Source organism: Schistocerca piceifrons, chromosome 3 (genome assembly GCF_021461385.2).
Source record: "Schistocerca piceifrons isolate TAMUIC-IGC-003096 chromosome 3, iqSchPice1.1, whole genome shotgun sequence".
Taxonomy (NCBI): Eukaryota; Metazoa; Arthropoda; class Insecta; order Orthoptera; family Acrididae; genus Schistocerca; species Schistocerca piceifrons.
In genome coordinates, this window is record NC_060140.1 from 556709925 (window position 1) to 556725913 (window position 15989).

The window sequence follows — 15989 nt, forward strand, 5'->3', positions numbered from 1 at the left end:
TAGACTAATCGCGCATTGCCACCCATAAAAATTCCATCATGTTTCTACTTCAGTCTAGATGTGTTACTTCTCTTCCGATGTTGTCTGCTAACATTTAACTTCTTTGGTGATAATACTCAGAAAATGTCTGAAGATAGCCTTGTAAGCCGAAAACCGGTTAACAATAAAAGTAATATTGTAGAACAAAAGCAAACTGGTGCTTTTCATTTATCAGAATATTGGATCTCCTAACGATTTCCGAAATTTAATGTCCCATGCGTCTAGCTCCAACTAAAATTTCGCGTTGAAAGTTTGTTAATTCCCGTCGTGCGGCCATAATGTGGGAAACTTTCTCACGTGGATCACCTGAGTATAAATGTCAGCCGTGGCAATGCACTGCCCTTTTATACCTTGTGTACTCGATACTATCGCCATATGTGTATGGGGGACTGATGACCTTCGCTGTTTAGTCCCCCTTAAACATCCCAACAACCATCACCACCACCATATGTGTATGTGAATATCGCTATCACATGACTTCTGATAACTCAGTGTATGCAGATTACCGGCGAGAGTGGCATAAAACATCACGCGTGACTGACGTCAGCGGTGTTAGTTCCCTTGGAGAATAGAGTATACAGCAAACCATAGTAACAGAAAAACGATTAGTAGCGTTACAGCTTCTCAAGATGAGTGATTCTGTTAAACTAGCTACTGTGAGTGAGCATTCACACTCTGATAGGCTCACAAAAATAATGCGAAATCTGTGGTGGCACCTATGTTTACTTACTTCCCTCGATGACAGCTATGGGGCGGCCGGTGCCGTACGAAATCTTAACACCGAGGATTTCGAGACGTTCGAAGCTGAAGCCAGCCCGAACCGTCGTGACGATGCCGGGGTAGGACGCAGGAAGAGAATTAAGCCACGCGTGTACCTGAAGAAAGGAGCAAACGCCTTAGTAGCGGGCAAGTGTGTTACGTACAGTGCTAGGAAAATAAATTGTGTGTCTTGATGAAACTAGAACAGGAGAAAGAAAGTATCTGCGAATGTGAGAAATTAAACGGCACAATGAAATAGAGTTTGACACAAAAAACGATCTAAAGTATACGACAAACCGTTGACAAAAGAAAACTACTGACTGTAGAACACGTGCCTAGGATTGATTTTGAGTGCCAGAGGTGGAAATGTGTACGACGAGTGACGAAGCAGTTTAGGGTATGAGTAGGGTAACCATCTCTCACGTATCTCCCGGCATCTCCCGTACTGCAGCAATTTTCCTTTAATCCTCCCGACTCTCTCACTGACCGACTCTTTCTTCCGTATGTTTCGTCAGTCATCACTGTTATCCACATCATCCCCGCGAAGTACTACGGATAGTTCAAAATCCCTATCAGACAAATCTCGAAATATTTTCATTTGACAATCGATAATAATGTCGACATTTAGTCTATTTTATGGTTGTGCTTCTACGGAAAGAAGATGAATTGGCTTATGGCATTTCGAGGAGAGGAGGAAGAATGACATAATCTATGCGTCTAGAGTTGTCTTGAAACTGGTGAACGTTTCCTTGTTTGTCGGTCAGTACTGGCAACCAACGGGTGCACTTGCCTCGTACCGCTCAGCAGCTACGGTATGAATAAAACACGAAAGTAACAAGGACTCACGAAAGTGAATTATAGAGACACTCATGTGTAAAAACACTCGTCACATTATTAACTTTTCAACTGACTCTTTACAGGCTTACAGTGTGCTATGTAAGCGTGACTTCAGGATCGCTCATTGACATAATATTGACTGTAGTCAACATTCTCGTTTAGAAGATCATACTCGAAACGAAAAGGAGGTGAAGATACTTTGGTAATGACAGTAAGGATATTAAAAACGTTGCAAGTGAACTAGCAACAGCTGTCAAACATAATGTCAGCTACAGAAGTATGGACTGTGGAAATAAATTATCGAAGGATGTCTTCCACTATTCTGAACTGGGCAAGATGAGGACATGTGGTCGAAAAAATGTTCAGAGCTTCATTGATGTCTTGAAAGATACAGCTAAATCAAGCAACTTTTTCTCTATCGCAACGGATGCGACCAACCACAAAAACAGAAAGATATTCCCTCTAGTTGTAAAGTATTTTGATTGTGGAGAGATAATAAGAAACAGGCTTGTGGACTTCACTGAACAGGCTGATGGAATAGGTATTGGTGTTTAGTCTGATCAAGTCTTTACTGAATTATCGTAATTTAGATGTAAAGAACCTTACAGCCTTCTGCGCAAATAATGCAAATGTAATTTACAGGAAGCATAATTCTGTGTTTTAACTGCTTCAAGAAGTCAACAGGCACTTGGGGATACCATATGGTCAAATCACATATTGCATAATACAAAAAACATGCATTTGATGCATTAGACTGGGATATGGAAATGTATTTATTTATTTATTGTTCCGTGGGACCAAATGAAGGAGAAGTCTTCATGGTCATGGAACGAGTCAATACATGAAATTATAACAATAGTAGAAACCGATAAAATGAAATATAAGAAACATATTCAGGCGACAAGTCGTAAGTTTAAATAAAGAAAATCAACAGTGTAACACTGGAATTTGCTTAATTTTTTAGCTCTTCCAGGAGTTCCTCGACAGAATAGAAGGAGTGAGCCATGAGGAAACTCTTCAGTTTAGACTTAAAAGAGTTTGGGCTACTGCTAAGATTTTTGAGTTCTTGTGGTAGCTTATTGAAAATGGATGCAGCAGAATACTGCACTTCTTTCTGCACAAGAGTCAAGGATGTGCATTCCACATGCAGATTTGATTTCTGCCTAGTATTAACTGAGTGAAAGCTGCTAACTCTTGGGAATAGGCTGATACTGCTAACAACAAACGACATTAAAGAAAATATATACTGTGAGGGCAATGTCAGAATTCCCAGACTATTGAATAGGGGTCGACAAGAGGTTCTCGAACTTACACCACATATAGCTCGAACAGCCCGTTTTTGAACCAAAAATACCATTTTTGAATCAGAAGAATTACCCCAAAAAATAATAGCATACGACTTAAGCGTATGAAAATATGCGAGGTAGACTACTGTTCGTGTTGAACTGTCACTTATTTCAGATACTGTTCTAATGGTAAATAAAGCAGCATTTAGTTTCTGAACAAGATCCTGGGCATGGGCTTTCCACAACAGCTTACTATCTATCCGAACGCCTAGGAACTTGAACTGTTCCGTCTCGCTTATAATATGCCCATTCTGTCTGATCAAATAACCGATTCTTGTTAAATTGTGAGTTAGAAACTGTAAAAACTGAGTCTTACTGTGATTTAGCATCAAATTATTTTCCACAAGCCACGAACTTATTTCATGAACTACATTATTTGACACTGTTTCAATATTACACACAAGATCCTTCACTACCAAGCTGGTGTCATCAGCAAACAGAAATATTTTTGAATCACCTGTAATACTAGAAGGCATATCATTTATATAAATAAGAAACAGCAGTGACCCCAGTACCGACCCTTGGGGAACGCCCCACTTAACAGTGCCCCATTGGGACTGAGCATCAGTACCATTCTCAATATTGCGGAGAATTACCTTCTGCTTTCTGTTCTTAAAGTAAGAGGGGAACCAATTGTAAGCTACTCCCCTGACTCCGTAATGGTCCAACTTCTGCAGTAATATTTTGTGGTCAACACAGTCAAAAGCCTTCGTTAAATCAAAGAAAACACCTAGCATTCGCAACCTTTTATTTAATCCGTCCAAAACCTCACAAAGAGAATATAGCATTTTCAGTTGTTAAACCATTTCTAAAACCAAACTGTACATTTGAGTGCACATTATGTGAATTTAAATGCTCCAGTAACCTTGTATATACAACCTTCTCGATAACTTTAGCAAACACTGATGGCATAGAAATAGGTCTAAAATTGTCGACATTATCCCTGTCTCCATTTTTATATAGTGGCTTCACTACCAAGTACTTTAATCGGTCAGGAAACCGACCACTCCTAAAGGAAAAGTTACAGATATGGCTAAGTACTGGGCTAACATACATAGAACAACACTTCAGTATTCTGCTAGATACCCCGTCATATCCATGAGAGTTCTTGGTCTTTAGTGATTTAATTATTAACTCAATCTCCCTCTTGTCAGTATCATGGAGAAGCATTTCAGGTAACAGTCTCGGAACACTTTTTTCTAAGAGCGCTATACGATTCCCTGTTGGGACTACACTCCTGGAAATTGAAATAAGAACACCGTGAATGCATTGTCCCAGGAAGGGGAAACTTTATTGACACATTCCTGGGGTCAGATACATCACATGATCACACTGACAGAACCACAGGCACATAGACACAGGCAACAGAGCATGCACAATGTCGGCACTAGTACAGTGTATATCCACCTTTCGCAGCAATGCAGGCTGCTATTCTCCCATGGAGACGATCGTAGAGATGCTGGATGCAGTCCTGTGGAACGGCTTACCATGCCATTTCCACCTGGCGCCTCAGTTGGACCAGCGTTCGTGCTGGACGTGCAGACCGCGTGAGACGACGCTTCATCCAGTCCCAAACATGCTCAATGGGGGACAGATCCGGAGATCTTGCTGGCCAGGGTAGTTGAATTACACCTTCTAGAGCACGTTGGGTGGCACGGGATACATGCGGACGTGCATTGTCCTGTTGGAACAGCAAGTTCCCTTGCCGGTCTGGGAATGGCAGAACGATGGGTTCGATGACGGTTTGGATGTACCGTGCACTATTCAGTGTCCCCTCGACGATCACCAGTGGTGTACGGCCAGTGTAGGAGATCGCTCCCCACACCATGATGCCGGGTGTTGGCCCTGTGTGCCTCAGTCGTATGCAGTCCTGATTGTGGCGCTCACCTGCACGGCGCCAAACACGCATACGACCATCATTGGCACCAAGGCAGAAGCGACTCTCATCGCTGAAGACGACACGTCTCCATTCGTCCCTCCATTCACGCCTGTCGCGACACCACTGGAGGCGGGCTGCACGATGTTGGGGCGTGAGCGGAAGACGGCCTAACGGTGTGCGGGACCGTAGCCCAGCTTCATGGAGACGGTTGCGAATGGTCCTCGCCGATACCCCAGGAGCAACAGTGTCCCTAATTTGCTGGGAAGTGGCGGTGCGGTCCCCTACGGCACTGCGTAGGATCCTACGGTCTTGGCGTGCATCCGTGCGTCGCTGCGGTCCGGTCTCAGGTCGACGGGCACGTGCACCTTCCGCCGACCACTGGCGACAACATCGATGTACTGTGGAGACCTCACGCCCCACGTGTTGAGCAATTCGGCGGTACGTCCACCCGGCCTCCCGCATGCCCACTATACGCCCTCGCTCAAAGTCCGTCAACTGCACATACGGTTCACGTCCACGCTGTCGCGGCATGCTACCAGTGTTAAAGACTGCGATGGAGCTCCGTATGCCACGGCAAACTGGCTGACACTGACGGCGGCGGTGCACAAATGCTGCGCAGCTAGCGCCATTCGACGGCCAACACCGCGGTTCCTGGTGTGTCCGCTGTGCCGTGCGTGTGATCACTGCTTGTACAGCCCTCTCGCAGTGTCCGGAGCAAGTATGGTGGGTCTGACACACCGGTGTCAATGTGTTCTTTTTTCCATTTCCAGGAGTGTAGGTTTCTATTTAGTTCACCTGCTATATTCAGAAAGTGATTATTAAATACTGTACATATGAGTAACACAGACATTCCCACTACGTACTGATTCTATGTCCTCGACCTGTCTTTGCAGACCAGCCACTTCCTTTATGACTGACCATATGGTTTTAATTTTATCCTGAGACTTAGCTATTCTATCTGCATACCACATACTTTTTGCCTTCATAATAACATTTTTAAGCACCTTACAATACTGTTTGTAATGGGCTGCTGCATTTAGATTTTGACTGTTTCTAACGTTTTGATATAATTGCCACTTTGTTCTACAAGATATTCTTATTCCTCCAGTCAGCCACCCAGGCTGCCTGTTTGTGTTAGTACCCTGTTTTGAACGTTCTAACGGAAAGCAACTTTCAAAGAGCACGAGAAAAGTCTTGAGAAAAGCATTATATTTATCGTCTACTGTATCAGCGCTATAAACATCTTGCCACTCTTGTTTCTTGATAAGGTTTACAAAGGTCTCTACAGCAACTGGATCAGCTTTCCTAAACAGTTGATAACTATATTTAACATGTGTTGCAGCACAAAAATATTTTAGAGTTAAAATTTGTGCATCAGGATCTGAAAGGCCTTTTTGCTAACAGAATGCCCTTCTAGTAATGAGGAATGTACAAAAATGTTATCTATGGTTGTTCTACTGTTCCCTTGAACTCTCGTTGGAAAGAATACGGTTTGCATAAGATTATATGAATTAAGGAGGTCTACCAGCATCCTTTTCCTTGCACAATCACTTATACAATTAATATTGAAGTCACCACATATATCAAACTTTTTGTATTTCCTATAAAATGAACCAAGAACCTCCTCTAGCTTTAGCAAAAATGTTGTGAAATCGGAGTCTGGGGATCTATAAATAACAACAGTTAGAAGTTTAGCTCCATTAAATTTAACCACACCTGCACAACATTCAAACACCTTTCCTGTGCAGTACTTTGAAACATCAATTGACTCAAATTGGATGCCGTTTTTCACATACATGGCTACTCCACCACACCGCAAAGAGCTCCTAGAAAAGCTGCCAACCAACCTGTATCCTGGTAAAGGACGTCTCTGAATTATCTCCTTATTTAAGAAGTGCTCAGATATACCAATAATTTCAGAGTCAACATCTATAAGCAGTTCACTAACTTTATCTCTAATAGCTTGTATATTTTGATGAAATATACTAATTCCCTCATTACTCAGATACCTAAGCTTTGTCAAAAGTGGTTCTTTTGTTAGAGAGACTTCCCTTAAGCAGGAATACCTATCAGCTGACTTCAATCTAAAAAAGGTGCAGCTCTACACCCACTACTGCAGGAATTTTCCCATGAGTGATCCCACCACCCCCACCTATGCTGTCACCTATAAGCTTTGCCAACCTCCCCTTCCCATACCTGTTGAGGTGCATGCCATGTCTAGTGAAACCCGTCCTGCTGATAGACACCACCAACACCACTAAAATGTGACCCATGCTTTCTGTCATCAGCGGACCCCCGTCTCATGTTATTATGCCTGACGGCTGTATTAAGATGAGGCCGATCGTAACGCTGAAACAGTTCCACGAAATGCACATTCATGTTGCCGGTCTGAGTGGCTATCTTTTGCAGGCCACCATCTATGTCATACTCCCCATCCATATCAACACTATTACCAGCCCCACCCACAATCACTACCTGATCCACTTTAGTAAAATCCCTACATAACCCCCCTATGTTAACAGCCACCTGAGCCAATCCTGCATTAGGCTTCACAATTAGGTCTAATACTCACACCCCAACACTGCCTGCAAATGCTGGCCTACACCTCTGCCATGAGAACTACCTAACAGCACAACCTTCTTCTTCCTCTTCGACTTTGCAACTGTCCTAGCCACCGTAACTGCTGAGGTCTGCTGCATACTTCCTACATCTACAGCTACTAGAAAATATTTTGACGTTTGTTTGTATCACCTATTCCAAGAAAATGCGGTGTACTTGTGCAGCTGAGATCTATTACTATATAGTCTCTGGTAAAATTCCCTTTTTTCGTTTTAAGATGTTAGTCATCTGCTTTAAAATCATGATCAAATGTTGGTCAACCTAGGATGAGGCACGAAAACGTCAAGACAGTGGCAACGGATACAAGAAATTTATTAACGGCATGATACTACAAACTAATGGTGACAAAAAAGGGACCATTTTGAGAGGTGGCATGAGCCCCCTCTCGTATTTCTATCTTACTCTCAGTAATTCGATTTTTCTCTCTAATTGCATGCGGTGAAAAGTTGCTATTCCTTCACACGCGAACTTCCCACGCAGTGTCCTAATCACCCGGGTGGTTCGGTGACAGGCGAGTTCCGCTGAGTTGAAAAGGTTAAGCCGACGGGTGTGAGGGAGTCGAGTGGATGCTTTCCAGACGCTGACATTGTCATAAGAGTGAGAGCGACACGCCCAGAGGTGCCAGAAGGGGCGGCTGGGCTAGAGATTCCATTACTTACTGGCGGCCTATCAGCGAGGCGTGGGAATGACTTGTGTTCCTAGGCAGTCTTGGCGGGCAAATTCCCGCGTTTTCTGCAAAATCGTAACTTTGATTGGCTTGCTCAGGGCTTAGCTCCGTGACGTAGCAAAATCGGCGCAGAAATTGGCACCAAGAATCTCCATTTGTGGAATGGTAGTGCTTCAGCAATAGAGTGGAATTTTCCGCCGGTTTTCGAGTTGCTGATTGGAACGTTTAAACACGGCCACTGTCGTGTGGGCGGGAATGTTCTGTGTTCGGTTTGTATGGGTGCTCTTGAGAGAGCCGGCTCCCGCCTTTTGGTCAGAGTAAGTTACAAGACTGAGCTCTCGCTGCTCTGGACAGCCTGCCTTCCGTTGGCTGTCTAGTATACTTTCATTTAATTGTAACTGTTTGACGAAGTTGCTGAAGTTTCGACTTCAACGTAACTTTCCGAGTACAGTTGGCAATTGAGCGTTCTGCGCACAAGCGGTCTATGTTGTCTGTCTTGAGCAGTTTTGGCTAAAGTTGACTGTATCAGAGTTACTGTGTGACTTCACTTATTAAAATCAATCACTGTACCATCAGTGATTGTGTGGCGGGCCTTCTTCGTCTCCATCAGAGGTGCATTTGTATTGCTAGGAAGTCTTTAGTCTGGAACAACCAGACCAGAATAATTTGTTTTGGGCTATACTCGCGACATTATCATCACCACGATGGGACGTCGAAGCAACCAGCCATCGCCTCCGGTACGCCAGATCGTGTTCTTGCAGTTAAGAAGACAGCTTGGTAATGTATGTTCGCAGCACCGGCAGATTAGTGATTTTTCTAGGTGATAATCAGAGCTCAGCAGAGCGCCCCTGTTCGTCTTTTCTAACTTTGTTCTGTCTTGGGTGTTCATTGTCTGAGTTCTCCCTACTGTAGCACCAGTCAATGTTGGGTTGGCCGGGTGTTTCTCTTAAGATTTGAGATGCAAGGAATTGGCTCCACATACCACTATGTCATAAATGTCACAATCTAGTTTATGGACAACTTCACCTACACAGCATTTATTTGAGTATCCAATTTGATCCAATTTGATGTATTGTAAATGTTTCATGTGTTTTGTTTATTACTTTGAGTTTAGTCATAATAAATCAAATTGTTATTTTGGACAGAACTTTCATTCTGTTAATCGGTAGAGCAACCCTTTCATTTCTCACTATGTTAATGAAACTTTATTTAATCAAATTAAATTATTGCAGGTGCCAAAGTCTTTTCTATTCCACTTGCAGGGTCGATTACAGTCAGTTCACGTTTCTTCTTAATCCATGTGCAACAGCAAAAGTCGGAGTTAGAAAAGTGGGGGCTTAGAGCATCATTTGCATATGAAGATTCTAGAAGAATTTACTGTAAAATACACTGCTAGCCCCGGCACCTCGCAATTTCTCAGGTGACTGCATTATGTTACTTTGATGTGAGTACGTATCACTCTTCACGCCTCTTCCCTCCCACTTCAAGTGTCGCAGCTATATCTCTTTTTTTTTTTAATAATCAGTAAACCTTGTTATACACTCCTGGAAATGGAAAAAAGAACACATTGACACCGGTGTGTCAGACCCACCATACTGTACAAGCAATGATCACACGCACAGCACAGCGGACACACCAGGAACCGCGGTGTTGGCCGTCGAATGGCGCTAGCTGCGCAGCATTTGTGCACCGCCGCCGTCAGTGTCAGCCAGTTTGCCGTGGCATACGGAGCTCCATCGCAGTCTTTAACACTGGTAGCATTCCGCGACAGTGTGGACGTGAACCGTATGTGCAGTTGACGGACTTTGAGCGAGGGCGTATAGTGGGCATGCGGGAGGCCGGGTGGACGTACCGCCGAATTGCTCAACACGTGGGGCGTGAGGTCTCCACAGTACATCGATGTTGTCGCCAGTGGTCGGCGGAAGGTGCACGTGCCCGTCGACCTGGAACCGGACCGCAGCGACGCACGGATGCACGCCAAGACCGTAGGATCCTACGCAGTGCCGCAGGGGACCGCACCGCCACTTCCCAGCAAATTAGGGACACTGTTGCTCCTGGGGTATCGGCGAGGACCATTCGCAACCGTCTCCATGAAGCTGGGCTACGGTCCCGCACACCGTTAGGCCGTCTTCCGCTCACACCCCAACATCGTGCAGCCCGCCTCCAGTGGTGTCGCGACAGGCGTGAATGGAGGGACGAATGGAGACGTGTCGTCTTCAGCGATGAGAGTCGCTTCTGCCTTGGTGCCAATGATGGTCGTATGCGTGTTTGGCGCCGTGCAGGTGAGCGCCACAATCAGGACTGCATACGACCGAGGCACACAGGGCCAACACCCGGCATCATGGTGTGGGGAGCGATCTCCTACACTGGCCGTACACCACTGGTGATCGTCGAGGGGACACTGAATAGTGCACGGTACATCCAAACCGTCATCGAACCCATCGTTCTACCATTCCTAGACCGGCAAGGGAACTTGCTGTTCCAACAGGACAATGCACGTCCGCATGTATCCCGTGCCACCCAACGTGCTCTAGAAGGTGTAAGTCAACTACCCTGGCCAGCAAGATCTCCGGATCTGTCCCCCATTGAGCATGTTTGGGACTGGATGAAGCGTCGTCTCACGCGGTCTGCACGTCCAGCACGAACGCTGGTCCAACTGAGGCGCCAGGTGGAAATGGCATGGCAAGCCGTTCCACAGGACTACATCCAGCATCTCTACGATCGTCTCCATGGGAGAATAGCAGCCTGCATTGCTGCGAAAGGTGGATATACACTGTACTAGTGTCGACATTGTGCATGCTCTGTTGCCTGTGTCTATGTGCCTGTGGTTCTGTCAGTGTGATCATGTGATGTATCTGACCCCAGGAATGTGTCAATAAAGTTTCCCCTTCCTGGGACAATGAATTCACGGTGTTCTTATTTCAATTTCCAGGAGTGTAGATCATTTTCCTTTACCCGCCCCTACAGCGGCGCGTGAACTCGCCGTTTCGTGGTTCGCGGGAACGCGCCCTCCCCGGAACGAATCTGCCCGGCTGATTTACGATGAGGGCTGGCGTGTCGGCCAGCGGGGATGTGGTTTTTAGGTGGTTTCTCACATCCGACTATATGATACCGAGCTGATACCGACGTCTCACCTTAGGTAAATGATTTGCGAAGATTTCGAAAACGCTCTCATTCCTCCATATGTGATACACAACTAGGCGCAGACAGATTGGGTACACACGTTCTGTCCCGTGCAGAGTAGGGTGACGACCAGAAGCGCGTGCGGCCGCCCTCTTACACTAACACTGCCAAATCCAGAGTAACGTGCCAGTCCCTTGATGTAGGAGATAGGTCCAAGAAAAAGAAGAAGAAAGATTATTTTCCTTTCTTCTCTTTAAATATGCACACGGCGAATCGTTGGCTCTTTGTACTGAGAAAGTTTTGGAAATACTCTGCTAATGATATGCTGTACAGTATGCCAAGATCCAGTATCCAGTCGTTATTAAACTATTATTAGCTATTTGAAGTAGGTCATTCCACATATTAACCGTCTACATGACAATTAAAAACTCTTACTAAGTGTGTGGTTCTTCTTACTCTATTATCTAGTAATTATTTTCGCACTTTATTCATGCGTTCGGCTTTACAAATATACTTGCACCAGTGAGCAATGGATTATTTACATAACTTTTCCCTTTTCTTCTGCTGCAGTTAACTGCTAATACACAGACGGACAAATGTCGCAAGATCAAAAAATAATTACTATAGAGTACAAAATTTTCGATAATACATTTGTCTAGGTAATATGTTCAAGTAATTACTATTGCAAAAACACAGGTTAATGTAACTGCATATAAGACATCGTAAATGTGACATGTGTAACCACTACAATGTCGAATGAAAACATGCAAACGTGCATGTTGTATAGGTACCGGATGTCAGTTTATGGGATGGAATTCCATGCCTGTTGCACTTGGTCTGTCAATAGAAGGACAGTTAATGTTGTTCGCAAATGACGCTGGAGTTGTCATCCTATGATGTCCCACATGTGCAACATTGGAGACAGACTGGTGAGCGAGCAGGCCAAAGGACGTGTCGGTACTCTGTAGAGCATGTTGGGTTACAGTAGCGGTATATGGGCGAGCGTTATCGTGTTGGAAAACACCCCCTGGAATGCTGTTCATGAATGGCTGCACAATAGATCGAATCACCAGATTGACGTACAATTTTCCAGTCATGGTGTATGGGATAACCACGAGCCCTCTCGCGCTGTCATAAGAAATCTCAGCCCAGACCATAACCCCAGGTGCGGGTTCAGTGTGTCTGGCACGCAGACAAGTTAGTTGCGGGTCCACGGCCATCAATGGCACCAAGGCCGAACCAGTTTCCATCAGAAAAAAAAAGAACAACAGGCCTCCACCCTGCCCTCCAAGCTCTCACTTGCCCCCACTGAAACCGCAAATAGCGGTGGTTTGAGGGTAAGTGGAACGCATGCTACAGGGCGTCTGACTCGATTTGTAGTAGTTCGTAGTGTCATTGTGATGCCAACTGCTGCTCAAATTGCTGCTGCAGATGCAGCACAACCAAACACCGAACGCGATGGTCTTCCCTGTCGGTAGCGCCACGCGGTGGCCCGCGGCCCTGACTTCTTGCGACCAGACATTCTCGTGACTCTTCTGCCAGGAATCGTGTACAGAGGTAACATTCCTGCCAAGTCTTTCTGCAGTATCGCAGAAGGAACATCCAGCTTCTCGTAACATTATTACATGACCTCGTTCAAACTCAGTGAGGTGTGTATGATGCGTCTTTGTGGCCTTAAAGGCACTCTTGACTAACATCAACTCATCACATCCAATCGCAAACGTAACTACCCTCATGAGCCATACAGCGCGTATTTGAAACATTACGTCCTTATAGTGGCGCTATTAGCGTCACATTTATCCGACTGGCGCGAAATTTGAACTGGCCCCACCTGTCAAATGTAGAAACACGCCTACCAGCTTTCGTTTATGCCGCACAACTTCTTCTCGGTGTTGCGATTTCTTTCTGTGAGTGTATTATCTAGCAATTAGCTCTTTCTTTATATTTGTACTTGATTTATGTATTCGGCTTTACAATAGATTATTTGCTTAACTTTTCGCTTTTCTTCTGCCGTAGTTAACGCTTAATATACCACATTTGAATTACATACCCGTTACCGAAGATGTAACAATACCAATGCATCACCTGCACTATTTAAGGTTCTGCTGCCGATTGTATGTCTCTTCGTCTTTCCATCTGAGGACTAACTCATTCTGACAGTTAAGCAGAGAACAACAAAATTTTAAATCAAAATAAAGAAGTGATTTAACAACCTTCCCACACTTAACAGCATGTTAAAGTAGCATATAACTTTACAGTAACATGCTAACATACTGCAAATTTATTCAGTAGTTTGTAAAGTCATAAACTATTCTTAAAAATATCTTTAAAAAACCTGTCGTTGTCTTTTACTTTTCCACTAACCTACCGACAGCATCAACTCACATCGTGGAGGGTGTGGTAGACGTCCCAACCAAAGGGTCCCATCGATACGTTGTCCGGAAGTTGCTTGTCAATAAGCCTATAAAAAATGAAGAAACGTTAATCGAGCTCACCATACAATAATGTAAGAGAAATATGATTGCTAAATCTAACAGCAACTAAATTGTGAACTATTTTCCCACTTTCGTTCAAATAAATTACTGACAGATTTGACGAGTCAACCAAAGCGGTGCTTATCAACGACATCTCTGCAACGCTTGAACCGTCGCGAGCGTGAAGGAGATGTTTCTCACGATCGAACTTTGGCAGGAGACGAGCACTGATTGCATCATAGTGCAACGGAGACCTAGAGACAATCTAAGGAGAGGAAAAATCTATTATCTCCAACCGTGAATGAATTTATGATACAGCTGCCGACTGGGAAAAACCATGCTGACAATCTTTCGCGATACCGATTGTCCTGTTTTGTTGCACTTCTTGGGGGTCGACCAAACTGAGATTGCTCTTCGCTCCTGTCACATGGTAGGAAGGCAGTTACACATGAGTCACGGATGGCAACGATCCCTCGCATGGACATGGGATCGTTTTGTAGATAGCGAGCAAATCGCAGCGATCGGCGCTGATCGGTAACAGCATGGAAATACCAGACAATCTAATGGATCGAATGCGCTGTGTGGCAATATGGCGAATCGTTTGTCTAGTTAATGAGTGTCGTTGTGTAATTTTGTTTCGTCTCGCACTACCCACGTTGAGCAAGAAATTTATGTTAGAATTTATAGATATTTAGGGACCACTAACAATTCCGAGAAGTGAAGCTGAGCCCGAAATTGCCATTTATTTTAGGAAATAACACAAACATAGAAAGCATTAATGAACTTTGATTTTAAATTGATGAGATTTTGAGGCTTGTGTTGCAAAAATTAAATTGATTGGCTCCAGTGGATTATTGTGAATGATTTATGAAACAACTGCCTGTAGTTTAAAATTTTTCAACTTCTAAGCAGGTTGACAAACCATAACATTAAGTGAAGACTTCAGCTTCAATTTTTAATGCAAATCTATTATACAGCTGCACTGGAGTCTATTGTCATTTCTTATAATCAAACTCACTCTTACACAATTTATACCAAGACATCGAGTAGCCAACAGTGCTGCTATTAACTCCATTGCTATAAACACATCGAGATTGCCAAACAATCTGTGTAAATGCTAGCAGTTAAACTATAAGTCTAATGAATGAAAAAGAAATTGAAGACTAATAAATGAAATACAAATTGTTTACACACTGGAAAGTTGTACCGCCCCGCTTCTTGTGAGTGAAAAATTTAATGTATTCTGTAAGTAACCTTCATTCCCCAAGTAAATAGTTTCAAAACAAGTTTAATACACTAAATAGCCGAATAAATTGGTACAACTGCAAAATATCGCGTAGGGCCCACATGAGCACGCAGAAGTACTGCAACAGGACTTGGCATGGACTCGACTAATGTCTGAGGTAGCACTGGAGGGAATTGATACCATGAATCCTGCAGGGCTGTCCGTAAATCCGTAAGAGTACGAGGGGGTGGAGATCTCTTCTGAACAGCACGTTGCAAGGCATCCCAGATATGTTCAATAATGTTCATATCTGGGGAGTTTGGTGGCCAGCGGAAGTGTTTAAACTTAAAAGAGTGTTCCTGGAGCAATTCTGGACGTGTGGGGTATCGCATGGACCTGCTGGAATTGCTCAAGCCCGTCTGAATGCACAATGAACATGAATGGATGAAGGTGACCAGACAGGATGTTTATGTACGTGTCACACGTCAGAGTCGTATCTAAACGTATCAGAGATCCCATACCACTCCAACCAGCCCGCATCTCGTGGTCGTGCGGTAGCGTTCTCGCTTCCCACGCCCGGGTTCCCGGGTTCGATTCCCGGCGGGGTCAGGGATTTTCTCTGCCTCGTGATGGCTGGGTGTTGTGTGATGTCCTTCGGTTAGTTAGGTTTAAGTAGTTCTAAGTTCTAGGGGACTGTTGACCATAGATGTTAAGTCCCATAGTGCTCAGAGCCATTTTTTGAACCACTCCAACCGCACACGTCCCACACCGTTACAGAGCCTCCACCAGCCTGAACAGTCCCCTGCTGACATGCAGGGTCCATGGTTTCATGAGGTTGTCTCCATACGCGTATTCATCCATCCGCTGGATGCATTTTGAAACGAGTCTCGTCCGACCAGGCAACATGTTTGCAGTCGTCAACAGTCCAATATCGGTGTTGACGGGCCTAGGCGAAAATTGGTTCAAATGGCTCTGAGCACTATGGGACTTAACTTCTGAGCTCATCCGTCCCCTAGAACTT

At 44.5% G+C, this 15989-nt stretch overlaps 1 protein-coding gene across 1 annotated transcript in view; it reads right to left on the bottom strand.

Moving 5' to 3' along the window:
• LOC124788830 (zinc carboxypeptidase-like) overlaps positions 1-15989 on the bottom strand; it is a 110021-nt gene that overhangs the window by 72737 nt on the left and 21295 nt on the right. The window contains exons 3-4 of the mRNA XM_047256111.1: positions 13655-13730; positions 770-914 (exon numbers count right to left, since the gene is read on the bottom strand). Coding sequence (XP_047112067.1) covers positions 770-914; positions 13655-13730 — 221 coding nt within the window. The remainder of the gene's footprint in view (positions 1-769; positions 915-13654; positions 13731-15989) is intronic.